The sequence below is a fragment of the Centroberyx affinis genome, unplaced genomic scaffold, assembly GCF_046629955.1.
Source record: "Centroberyx affinis isolate AG114_WGS23_722 - 3 ecotype Tasmania unplaced genomic scaffold, CSIRO-AGI_Caff_v1 ptg004102l_1, whole genome shotgun sequence".
NCBI lineage: Eukaryota > Metazoa > Chordata > Actinopteri > Beryciformes > Berycidae > Centroberyx > Centroberyx affinis.
In genome coordinates this window covers 78071-91804 of record NW_027281881.1, presented here as the reverse complement: position 1 = coordinate 91804, position 13734 = coordinate 78071, and the positions used below count along the sequence as shown (strand labels likewise).

Sequence of the window (13734 nt, the reverse complement as noted above, 5' to 3'; positions counted from 1 at the left end):
GCTGCTTGTTAACAAGCTGATCATTTAAATCAGCTGTGATGGAGCAGGGAGAGATCTAAAACATGCAGGACAAGGGGTACTCAAGGAGAGGTTTGGGAAACCCTGTCCTAAAGAAAACTAAACTTTTTCAATGCAATATGGTTTTAATAGGATAAAAACTTGGTAAGAGCATCATGAGTTTGATTTCTATAATCAGTTTCAATTTCAATAAATTCAATCTTTACATACAAATTCAGAACACAGAATTTAAATTCAGTTGTCTGGTGGAACAAATCTTATCACTATCACTATCTAAGTCATTTACACAAACACAAGATCTCAAGTCAAGACTTTAGAAACCTTTTCAAGTCATCAGAGTACAAGTCAAAGTCAAGTCCCGAGTCACCAGAACCCAAGTCAATTCAAGTCTAAAGTCTTCTCTTCATGCATCAAGTCAAGTCTCAAGCAATTAAAACTGTGACTCGAGTCCAAGTCATGTGACTCGAGTCCCCACCTCTGCTTTATTCCCACTACAGACAAAACGTTTTCAGCCTTCTGTGATGCCGTGTAATTTTCCAGTGTATATTTTTATACTTGTCACCATGTTCCCGTGGTGTAAATTTGTATATAGCCCTGGGAATTAATTTTGAATAAATGAACTTGCATCATGTCTATTAGAGGATTCCCTCCAATGTGATAACCTGGGACCTTCCCTATTACAGAGGGAGGTGAACCCATCATCCACAGACACTGATGAAGGCCAGGAAGCCAAAAATGTTTTGTCTGCAAAGGGAATAAAGTGACTCTCGATTAAAGACTATTTTTGTCGAGTGTGACCCCATTTTCTTCAGGATAACGCTCCAAGCTGTCAAAAACTGAACTGACTCAAGTATCTAGCACCTACCATCATATAGTCAATATTTGTATATACTGTACACAACTCTTTACTGGCTGTATACTTGTATATTTATACCTATTTATATCGTTCCACCCCTTTGCACTGTTCAAAACTCATCATCTGTATATATTTACCTCCGCCAATGGAGTTGGATGAGGGTTTTGTTTTTGCCCCGTTCCGTCTGTCTGTTTGTTTGTCTGTTAGCAGCATTTCTCAAAAAGTTGGATTTACACGAAAGCTTGGTCATGGGGCGAGGAAGAACCAATTCACTTATGAACAGATTCACGTAACACCATCAGACTTTGTGGCCAATCAGCAGACAGAAGAAGAGGCAAACCCTCCATTATTGGCCCAATCAAACAACATGGAGGCACTGGAGAGCTCATTCCCGGTTTAGACAGAACCGACCTGCTAATTTTTCAAAAATTCAAAACTTGAGTCTACCAGTGGTAGAAGGGCAGCTCTAATGGAAACTGAACAGATATAGAGCTGATTGGTTAAGCTAATCAGCTAAAATGCTTATAAGTGTGTAGAATGTGAACAGGCAGATCTCATGTCCCATTCAGGTCCAGTCATGAAAATGTGAAACAAGTTGGTAATGTGGTGTGGAAATTATTAGCTTTTGGTGAAAATCCGACATGTGGAACCGGCATATCTTGACAATTCCACAGCAATGGTGGAGGTATGAACTCTACTGAATGCCATCTAGTTCTATTTTTTATTTCTATTACTGACTTCCATAGCTTCCTATCAGTGCAGTCAGGCTCCAACAGAAATCCCATTGAAAGAAATTTCTATTTTATTTTTTTTATATGCTACTTATACTTACATACCACTTTTTAGATACTTCTAAAAGAGACCTATTTCCTAAAGTTTTATTTTTTCATATACTACTTATATGCTACTTCTTATATACTACTTCTGAAAGAGTGGAGTCAATATTGAATTTTTCATATACTACTTTTTTCACTACTTTTTTTATACTACCTCTTAAGAGACCTATTTCCTAAATTTATATTTTATTTTATTTTATATACTACATATATACTACTTTTTATATACTACTTCTAAAAGAGCCTACTAAAACCTACTATTTCCTAAATTTCTATTTTTAATTTTTTAACAATTTTGTTATGTTAAATGTGACCTATCCACCAAGTCGAACACCTTATATATGCAAACTGATTCTGATTCTTGTCACATACTCAGATATCAGTAAAATCAGAATACTGAGCACAGGATTATGAAACGAATGAAAGAACATAAGCTTCCAGCTGTATCTGTAGGTGTTTTTCGGGCTGTGACATCACAGCTTTGACCTCTCGACCCCTCGGGCGTCTGTCATACTCACAGGCGTTGTAGGCTTTCTTATGAGACAGAATCTCCACCACGTCTTTCTTTTTAAAGTTCTCAGGCAGGAAGGCCGGCTCTGGAGGAGAGACTGATAATTTAATAACAGTGTAAGGATTCGTTCTCCAGGCACCGGGGGTGGACACTACACACACACACACACATACAGAGACACACACACACACACACAGACACTGGCTATAAATAATGGTAGGTCGATGGGTTAATGATACAGAGGTGCGTAACAAGAAAGCTCTTCCATTTAATTCCCTGGAGGCCAAAACAGTCTTCGAAGAATATCTGAGACTGAAAAAACAGTTCCCAATAAATAAAGGCAAGCTGCCCTTTTCTCATTGACAGAGCCATCTTGTTACTGAGCTCTGTGGAGATGGGGGGGGGGGGGGATGGAGAGAGGGGTGGTGCCTTATGGAGAATGGATTTGATGAGCAGGTGAATGGACAGGCTCCAAAGCAGGTTATGGAGAACATGGTAACTGTGAAGGTACAAACAAAACAGGTCATGTCAATAGACAAATATACATATATATATGTATGCCTACTGTATATACAAGCTTTCATATCAGGGTCAGAAATTAACCGGGGCTCATGGCAAAAATTCCCCAAAAAGTCCATAAAATACTTAAAAATAAGGTTCAAAGAAGTCCCAAAAAGTTCAAATAAGGAGTAGCTTCTTTTGTTTTCACTCTGTTCCCATTCTAGTCAGTGGGTTGTCATCATAGACTGTAAAAAAAAGATTGTCAAATATTCATGTGTGAGTGCAACTACTGTTCCTTGTGGGCCACCGTAGGTGATTTGTGGGAGGCGATGAGTGGGGGATTCTTTAAAATGCATTCTGGGAAAGAAAACGGATCGGTTTTTGATCAGAAAACAACCAAGTATGCAGCTTGAAGCAGTAGAAAATGATTGTTACTCTGTTTATGTGATGGTATATTATGATTGAAAATAAAGCAAATCTTAGTGGTACAAATGGTGTGTTTATTTACTAATGTGGAATGTAAATGTATAATTTCATAGTTCAATAAAATTAAAAAAAGGACCAAAAAGCCCCAAAAAATCAGACCTAGGGGGCAAAAAATGCCCTCTGGAAAAAAAAAGTTAATTTCTTACCCTGTGTCACAAACAACAAGCAAATGCCATTCACATTAATGGTATCAGCTACAGTATAAGGCAGCACATTTGTAAGCAATGATGACAGTGAACATAATGATAATGCAGGGTGATACAGGGTGAACAGAAGCACAAAACAACTTACTGGATCTGCGCTGAGTCCCAAAGTGCAGCTCCAAGTCCAGGTACTTCACCATGTCACTCAGCTTGTCATAGTCTGAATCCTCTCCGAGCTAAACATAAACAAAGACACACTCAGCACACTCAAGGTTTTGCAAGCTACAACTACCCAGCTAATAACTATTTCTGTAAAAGTGCAAATATCAGCCATTATCCACATTACAGCATGTGTTTTTAAATAGTTTACATAACAAAAACAAGATATTTTTCCTCACGTTGACATGAGCAGTCACAGATAGAGTAGATGAGTAATTCTTTCCCAATATGGCAAGAGGATTGTGGGAGATGTGAGAAAATTCACAGCTAAGGCGTGAAGATTCATAGTTAAGGCTGAATTCTCACAATAATAGAACTTCTACTCTCTTTAATCAAGTAGATACTGCTCAGTAAACAACAGATACGATTAGTAGAAAATGATTTTCTCAAGTGCTTTTAACCGTGATGAGGTTTGATAGCACACAGGTATCGATGAGTGAAGAGTCGAGACCTGACTGACTAAACTGAATCTGCCTCATATTGTGGCAAAAAAAAGATAAACAATAGAAATACCCAAATTTTGTCCAATGAAATGTAGGTTTCAGTACATTAAAAAAGTACTATTTCTTGATTAAAAATTTACACTCCATTACACCTTACAAATGTATTAACCGATGGAAAAGTACTGTAAGTATACAATAATATTTTGTTAGTTTAATGGAAAATCTCCCAAGCACTTACAAGGATCTAACAACAATGTAAGTCAAATAATTAAATTTCTTGCATCATGTATTAGGCAGATTTTCATTAAGTATTTAAGTTTTAAGTTTTAATCAAGTTTTATTGTGGTCTTTCACAGGGTATCTGCAGGTTTCAGAAAGCCAAATTTAAGACTTTTAAAGGACTTTAATGCTGCCGAAATTGAATTTAAGACCAATTCAACAACCAAAACTATTAACTACTTCCAATTGAACGTAGTTAATGAAACTTCTGAAACTATAAATGGGCAGTATTAGAAAAAGCCTAAATGCTTAAAAATAAACCTACATTACATGCAAAAAAATTAAGATCTCAATTTACTGTATTTAAGATGTATAAATATTTTTTAGGGACTTAAATTGGGATTTTTCAGACTTGTTAGACTTGTAACACCCCGTTACACCTTTCCACAGCAGCCGTCTGACTCACCTGACCCCATATGGTTCCCTCTGAGTTCTCCACCTGCTCCCAGCGCAGCCTCTTCACACTCATGTGGTTGGTGTCCGAGGCGTGGGGGCTGGATTTGGGCAGCGGAGGAGGAGCGCAGGGTGGGGGCAGGGGCGGTGGAGGGGGCGGGGGGACCTTGGAGAGCCATAAAACAAGATTTACAAGATGTTTTTTAAACATTTATTTAAAGTGTCCCGACAAACTAAACAGGGATGTTACCTTTTGCGACTGCCGCTCCTGCCGTGGGGTTTCGTAGGTCTTAGAGTGTGTGGGGAGGGTGGAGTGCGCGCTCTGAGTCTGGGACAGCAGCGAGGAGGCGGGCGGGGCTTGGCTCGGGCCGTGGCTCTGGTCCTGCAGGGACGGGGGCAGCGGGCCCTGGTAGCTGTGCTGGTGGTGGAGCTGGTGGTGCCGCTGCAGGACGAGCTGGCTGGGCCTCAGGAGCTGGGGGGACGGCTGGGGGGACGGCTGGCGGACCGGCTGCGGCTGGCTGATCTGCCGCGGGAGGTGGCTGGGGCGGGACGGCTGGGGCGAGCGGCGGGACGTCAGGTGGGACAGTCGGGCGGAGGTGGCCTGGAGGCGCTGGTGACTTCGCTCCACCATCTCCTCTCTGGTGGGGAGCACCTTGCGTAAGGGGGGCCGGCTGGACAGGAAGGCCCTGGGAGGGGGCGGCGGCGGCGGGATGATGGGGTGCTGCGGCTGGAAGGCCATGCGGGCGCGGGGGACGTGCTCCGGGGAGAAGCGGACGGGCGGGAGGGGGTCGGTGAACTGGAAGGGGGGCGGGATCGGGGTCTGGAAGGGCGGCGGGGGCGGGGGACTCTGAGACGGGGGCGGGGGGATGGGCTCGGAGCCGGAGGAGTAGGAGAGGGAGGTGGCCTCGTCGCTGCTGCTGTGGTCCTCGCTGCTGGCGCTGCTGAGCTGACGAGGCATGAAGCCCAGGTCCTGGTCGTCCTGGAAACTCATCTGGAGAGGAGAGAGGTTCACCCGTCAGACCCGTTCTTCACACACATCCTCCTCCTCCTCTGCTAAACTGCTCCTGTCTTGAAGCAAAAAAAATCCTTTCTACCTTCTCCTCTTGCTCTTATATCCTCGCCTATTCTCTATCGCACATGATGATTTCTAGGGTCACAGGAATATTTTCTTACATTTCTTATCAGGGAACTGTGGCTCTGGCTGCTTCTACTGTTGTTGATCTGGGGAATGAAGCTTCTTCTACTGTTGCATTTATTGTAAGTTGCTCTGGATAAGAGCACCAACTAAATCCTTAAAATGCAAAGCAAAAACCTATTCAAAAAACACTTACCTTCAGTTTAAATAGCTTCTGAACCTCTACCCATATATTTATGGAACATATAAAATGTGTACAGTAATGTTGTTTTTCTTTCACTCAGTTTACTGCAAACTACTATAAACTTAAAAATTTCTGTTTTATAACAATTGCAACCCATTGCAGTATGTATAATGCTGAAGACAAACACACAACCATCATGAAAGATGCAAACACAGCTGTTTGTTTCATGATGTTTTTATGTTCCTCTCAACCGATAATAAATACATCTCAGCTAATTGAGGCAGCACACCATTATACACACACCTTATAATTATAGTCAGAAATAGGTAGATATAATTAGTCTCTATTGTATAACACTAAGTAGGTTAATCATTTTTTACTTACAGGCACATCTCTTCTTCTGAAACCATGACAACCACCTTGATATATCTGTTCATGTGACACAAGTGTTCATTGTAGCATACATTAGAGTTACTCTAATGTAAACATGCAACACTACAATTAATTATGTCACTACCACTTAATTATGTCTATGATGTTTCAACATAAGCCTTAGCAAGCGTCTGTACTTCCGAATACACAAAGAATTGCTTATTAAAGACGCTGCGTGAAGCAATTTAACAGCAATGAAAAATATTTTGAGACTTTAGTGTAATTATTGTAAACAAAAAAGATCATCGAGAAGATTGGAAGACTCTAGCAGCCTCTACTGTACACTGCATTTTACTTTGTGAGCCACCAGGATGGATTTGGAGGGAAATTTGCTGGATTGCTTTACGGCACAAAACAGGAAGAGGCCGCTGTTCTTCCAGAGTAGGGCTGCAACTAACGATTATTTTCATTGTCGATTAATCTGTCGATTATTTTCTCGATTAATCGATTAGTTGTTTGGTCTATAAAATGTCAGAAAATGGTGAAAAATGTCAATCAGTGTTTCCCAAAGCCCAAGATGACGTCCTCAAATGTCTTGTTTTGTCCACAACCCAAAGATATTCAGTTTACTGTCATAGAGGAGTAAAGAAACCAGAAAATATTCACATTTAGGAAGCTGGAATCTGAGAATTTTGACTTATTTTTCTTAAAAAATTACTCAAACCGATTAATCGATTATCAAAATAGTTGGCGATTAATTTAGTAGTTGACAACTAATCGATTAATCGATTAATCGTTGCAGCCCTATTCCAGAGCAAACGGAGCTAAAGCTTTCAGAGTTTTTCAGAGTGAAAGGCCGATCACAGAGAAATCACTTCCAACATGTTTATCCTCTTTAGTGAAGCCAAAAAGAAAACAGTTGACAGAAGAATCAATATTCTTTTTGTGAGAGCAAGCAGCAGGGTTTATGGGAAATGTGGTCTTAATTTGAGAAACACTAACAATACCACTTGCGTGAGATATAGAGGCTGCCAATCATTTCAAACATGGTCTAATTTGTTTACGGTAATTATACCAAGGTATCACAATTAATTTGACACAATGATGATGCATTGATGTTTAAAAATGCTACACATAACACCTTTAATTTTAAAACATAAATAACAAATAGATTAAAGATTAAAGACTTTCATTAGGGCTACTTCTCTCACACTTTCTTATCAGGTAACACCCAACAAAACTACCATCCTAATCTCAAACCTAAGAAATATGAATAAAAGCCTTGATATGAAGACATAAACAAATCATGATCATATATGTATATATATATATATGTCATATATATCATCATATATGTGTATGTATGAAAACAACAGCTGGTGTGTCTGATGGCAGCGGGTCTCCCTCACCTCCTCATAGTCGTTCTCCCCGGGGACAAAGTCGTCCACCAGAGTGACCCGGTGGCCCAGCTGCTCGCTCAGGGCGTCCAGGAACTTGTCGGTGTCGCGGCTGCGCGGCGGCCGGGAGAAGGTGAACAGCTTCTTGCGGCGGGTGAGCGGGCTGAGGGCGTCGTCGGAGTGCTGGGGGGAGGCGGGGGGGCTCTCCAGGCTGACGTAGGGGTTGGAGTCCAAGCTGTTCTGGTGGTAGATCTCATACACGGGAGTGGGCAGAGGCTCCTTCCAGGACAGGGACAGGCCGGACTTCCGGCTCCCTGCAGAGAAACAAAATAAAGTTTCAGTTCAGAGATGGCCGCCGCAGTCATGGCGAGTCAGTGTTCAGTGCGGCTTGCGTGACGTTCGACCCTCGCGCTGCAGATGTTGAGGCCATTTAGTGATGGGAATTCTTTTTTACCAGATGGGCTCGGGTTGTAAATCATGCTACTTGACTTTCTTGAGGGAATGATGAGTGACATTATTTGTTGGCGATGTTTTCCCCTTGAGGACCGTTTCCTCTGAGAGGTTACCATGGCAACAAAAAGGGCATGAACCACATGCTTGTGTGTATATGTAGACTGTAGAATTTGAGTGTGTGTGTGAGTTAGAGCAGCGGTTCTCATGCCACGTTCATGTCTTATTGGGAGAAGCAGAAGGACACGTGTTTAACTCATTTTATTTATGAATTTAAAATCAGCTGTAAAGGAATGGCATTTCGTAAGTAAAGTTGATTGTATTAGTGTGAATATAACTGATCATTTAGATTTTTTTAATGGATTTGCTGCCATGTTTTGAGGGCCAAGGGGGAGATATCAGAGCCTACAAAAAAATTCCCACATATCCTACTTGTAATTACCACTAGTAGGCTGACGTGAATAATTTTTCCCAGTCGGAAGTTCGTATTTACAGTAAATCCGACATGACATGAACGCAGCATCAGCCATGTGCCATCAAGGCCCAAAATTATGCAGGTTTTCATTCCAGCCAATCAGTAAACCAGCTGATTTCACTAATACTGGGTTCGAATGAATACCTGTAGACTTTTGGCCTTGATGGCACGTCGTTGAGAACCAGATAGTTGGAGAGAGCATGTGTCTCTGTGTGTGTGCGCGTATGTGCGTGTGTGTGTGTATCTGTACACACCTGTACCTGTCATAGGGGGGAGTGTGAGGGGGGAGAGAGAGCGGTAGCCCTCGGTCTGTCCCAGCCCCTCGGGGTCTGGAGAGGAGCTAGTCTGCAGGGGCGACACACTCTTCCCTGCGTACACGTTCTCCAGCTCTGTGTACACACCTGACATCTACGGGCGGAGGCATGACCAGCGGGTTAGCACACATCACTGCAGCTCAATCAGTTTGAAGGTCCATGTGCACGCTGCTCTTTAGTTATTTAGGAATAATTTGATGACCACAAGTGAATTGCAGCCACAAATTCATTTAAATATCACATAACATTGAATAGCAGTAGTTATGAGCGGACCTTCAAATGATGTGACAGCAGAAAGCACAGATAACATAACCAGCATTCGTAATGCCGGTTGCCGATTGGCTAGGCGCTGAGAAGCTGCGGTTATACCTACATGTTTGAGGTCGGGGGACTCGGGGAAGGAGGTCCCGTCTCCGCACTGCCTCTCCTCCGGACTCCCAGATTCATCGACATGAATTCCTAAAGCACAATAAGGCATGAGCCGGGACACACGGACATACAGTAAGCATCCCCCCAGTTCATCCACCTCAAGCCAAGAGAGGAGAGGATGAAGAAGAAGAAGAAGAAGTAGACAAATAAGAAGAGAACAGCATGGAGGAACAACAGGCAAAGCTTGGCTCCTGGTGCAGGAGTTAGCGATGGAAATGGAAAACAGGGGAAAACGTGAATGAAACCTGGAACAGCCTCAGTTGGAAATAAATCCCACTGAAGTTTGTGCTTTTGAACTGAGAGTTTTGAGACCTTTTCAAAAGCAAAGCCAACTGAGATATGGACTTAGACTTCATGGAGGAACGATTGATGAGATTTTTTGTCTTATTTAGCCTTTATTTATCCAGGGAAGGCTTTGCTGAACACAAACCTTTTTCAGCAACAGCCTGTTTGACATTCTTACAGTTATGCTCATCCCCACCTGGGAGCTGCCCAGTACTCCCACACTCTTATACTGTTTGCTACTAAGCAGGTCAACTGGAGCAATTGCTGGTTAGATGCCTTGCTCAAGGGAACCTCAGTGGCAGCTGTTGAGGGAAAGGTGAGTATTGCTCATTCACTATCCCTGCCCAGATTTTCCTGTCCAGGGATTCAAAACCAAAGAAACGGTCCAGTATTAGTATCTCAATTCAGGAGATTCCAGTAAAAGTTGCTTTCATAACAAAGCTGCAACTAAATCCTCTGTTGGTTAGATGCTGATTCCATGCCATGGTGAAGAATTACCCTCCATGTTTTATTTGCTCATCATGAAACACAAACACTCCCTAACCACAGAGCGTGTTTGCTTTGAAGTTGTGTTTTTCCGGTGGGAGAACTGGCCGTAAAAGCAGAGGTCTGCAGAATGAGATAAACGAATGAACCTCCTCCGGCGTCAGGGTTCACAGAGTTAGTGCTGCTGTGTTCATTCATTTCAGTCAAGCTCCTGCTTTTTCATGAACGACTGGAACATTTCCTCTGATCTTAACTGAACAGTTTCATTTCTCGTTTTATCTCTTCCCTCCTGTGTCGGTGTGACCTGGGTCGATCTCATTTCACCTTTGTTAAAGGTAGGGCTGCAAGTAACGATTATTTTCATTATTGATTAATCTATCAATGATTTTTTTGATTAAACATTAGTCTATAAAATGTCAAAAATAATGGCAAATGCCCATCACAAGTTACCAGACCCCAAAGTGATTCTTATAATTGCTTACTTAGTCTGACCAGCAGCCAAAAAAAATGAATGATTCTGTGAATCTGTAACCAGAAAATGTTTGCTATTTTTACTTGATAAATGACTAGGAGCAGAAGTTTTGCACACCTGTAGATCGACAGGTGCGTAGGAGAAGACCATGGGCCGACTGAAGTTGAACAAAGGGAACAACGTTTCGGTAAAATAACCTGATGAAGGTCTGTGTACCGAAACGTTGTTCCCATTACATTTTTTCTAATTGCAAGTGAAGTAGACAGTGTGCGGGAGTCCTTTGTTCAACTTGATAAATGACTAAAACGATTAATTCTTGTTCATCAAAATTACAATCGATTAATTTTCTGTTCATCAATTAATTGATTAATCAACTAATCATTTCAGCACTAGTTAAAGGTGCATTAAGTAATCTGTGATTTCTATCGACCTCTATTGGTAACCAGCAGGAATCACAACAACATCGACAAGTCTCTGGCACTGCCCCCCCCCACTCCCACCCCTCCCAACCCCTTGAGCTATGGTGGCCTGTAATTGGCACACTCAATAAAGTGACATTTTCACAATAGAGACGAGTAAGTTAGTTAATTAGAGTAGAGGATCCAACAGAAGTCGTAAAATTCCAGGGGGGTCGGGGGTTTTGATCCAAAAGTACGGGCCAGAAAGTGAGTTTTGAAAGCCATAAATCAAATAAAAATAATTGTTGAGTCACTAGTATTGATCAACAACCGTATCAAACCCTGTGAGAGGAAACACTCTTTGTTGTTGTTGTTGTTGTTTTTGTTGTTGTTGTCGTGGTGGTGATCTGCAGCCTACCCATTCCCAGGTGCGTCCCGATGATGCAGTCGTCGGAGCTCCTCTCCCGGACGATGCCGCGGTACGAAGTCCCTGTCACCCGCATCGAGCTGCTCCTCCGGTGGTGCTCCGGCCCCAGCTCGGGCTCCGCCGCTCCAATACACACACACACACACACACACACACACACACACACACACTTAGTATCACCTTTTGCTTTGACTCTGCAGCAGAGATTCGCATGATAATTTACATAACACATGCTTTACATAATAATTACATACTGCTGCTCCCTTGTGTCTCTGGGAATTAACAGTACATTACATCTCACACCAGGTGGTTTAATACAAAAGCTAACTGAAAACAGTTTCCAATCCAAACTGCCATTATATTATATTTGAAGACAAAAGTAATCACATTTAAGAGTTGCTGTTTTTTTAAGATCATTTTTTTAGGCATTTTTAAGCTTTATCGGACAGAAGAAGAAGGAGCTGGATTCGAACCCAGTCTGTCATGTACATGGTTTAAATCTTAACCAACTGGGTGGCCAGGATCTCTCACATTCAGAAGTTTTGAACGCAGATGTGTATAAAAAAAATGGAAAGAAAATCTGGGGCTCAAATGTGATGCAAATGAGGATTTTAAGAGCAAGATTTCGCTCTGAGCAGAAACGCCACGCTGTTTAAAATCAACCAAGAAACTAACTGATCGTCTGCTCATGCTGATAAGTATTAGTGAGGGTTATTTTTTCTTTCTTCCAAATGCAGTTAACCCCCCCGAAGGCCTGCGGTTCTGGCTCACCAGCGCTCTTGAACCCCAGGAAGCGTGAGATCTTGCTTTGGCAGTGCTCCTGTTCGTCGTAGGTCAGCAGCTGGTAGATGAACTCCCAGATCAGCTGTTTGGCCGGAGTATCCAACACCGGAAACACGTCGACGATCAGGGTGTCCACGTTCCTGCAAACACACACACACACACACACACACACACGCCCATACACACATAAACGTCACAAACATGTCACCGCCCCCCTGTTCTCACTGCTTCGTATCATAACTGATTGCAATTCGGTGCAAGGATTTAAATGCCAGATTTAAATTCTCTGCATCTGTAATGAGAAGTTCAGTCGAGAACGAGCGATCAGGATGAAAACAGATTAGGAAAACAGGTAGGAGGACAGCAGAGGAATGTCGGATACAGAAGGATTTGTTGACTTGCCTTCAGGTGTTTGCATGTACGTACAGTAGAATTAAGTTTTTAAGCCTGCCGCGTGTCACGCAAGACGTTTGGATCGTATGTTTGGATCAGAATCAAAGACGCGCACGTAATCCGATTCCTGGTTCCTTCCTCAGCTGCAGTGCTAATCACCATCCATCTCTTCCCTTCATCCCTTCGCCCTTGGAGGAATATCTTCAGAGGTCCACACACTTCCTGCATTCCTCCAACTGCATCACTCTATTTCTCATCGATTCCCTGTTTCTTCTCGTTTCTTTTCCTCTCACCGTCTATCCCTCCACATCCCTCCACTTGGAAGAACATCCTCAGCAACCTTATTCCAGTGTCCCTGTCTCCATCTACGTTCCTCTATCCTCTCTCTCTACTTTTTCCCTCCTCTGTCCCTCCCTCTATCCCCTGACCTGTGTTGGAAAAGCATAACCCAGAGGCCTGACAGACAACACTCTTATGCTGTGTGCCATTCAAAATCGGAAGTCAGATATTCCCAGCTGGTAGGTCGTAATTACAACAATTCATGCCTTCCAGTGGTCCAGCTCGGAAAAAATTGGGGAAAACATGGATGCTTGAGAGATTTTCTTTGCCTAATGTAAAACACTGTTCCCCATGCAACAGCAAATGTTATGATATTTGGCAATGTTAGCTAGCTAGTAAGCGCAGACTGTTAGGGATAAGAGGAGAAAAGTAACATATGATAGATAAATTCCTCATACTCTATTCTATATGGATTGCAAACTATTGGTTTATGAACTGGATCAAATATACAGTGTTGGGCACTAATGGATGCAGATGCAGATTTTGTCCTGTATGTTTATGTTTGGATGATGTTTATGTTTTTGTTTATGTTTATATTTATGTTTGGATGATATCTATGTATTGTGCTGTTAGATGATGGTGGGTTAACATGCCAGAATGAATGTTTGGTTTGTTGTTAGTTAATGTGTCTGAATAATTCCATGAGGGATGGGTCATGTAAATAAAAATAAAATATTCATTCATTCATGTTAGAAGAAGTACAAGTTTCA

General features: G+C 42.2%; 1 protein-coding gene across 1 annotated transcript in view; it reads right to left on the bottom strand.

Annotated features, from left to right (window-relative positions):
* The window catches only part of LOC139663719 (delphilin-like), a 44144-nt gene that overhangs the window by 5487 nt on the left and 24923 nt on the right, over positions 1-13734 (bottom strand). Inside the window, exons 9-17 of the mRNA XM_071542440.1 lie at positions 12287-12432; positions 11501-11632; positions 9386-9471; positions 8959-9106; positions 7786-8087; positions 4936-5676; positions 4699-4851; positions 3500-3587; positions 2229-2306 (exon numbers count right to left, since the gene is read on the bottom strand). Coding sequence (XP_071398541.1) covers positions 2229-2306; positions 3500-3587; positions 4699-4851; positions 4936-5676; positions 7786-8087; positions 8959-9106; positions 9386-9471; positions 11501-11632; positions 12287-12432 — 1874 coding nt within the window. The remainder of the gene's footprint in view (positions 1-2228; positions 2307-3499; positions 3588-4698; positions 4852-4935; positions 5677-7785; positions 8088-8958; positions 9107-9385; positions 9472-11500; positions 11633-12286; positions 12433-13734) is intronic.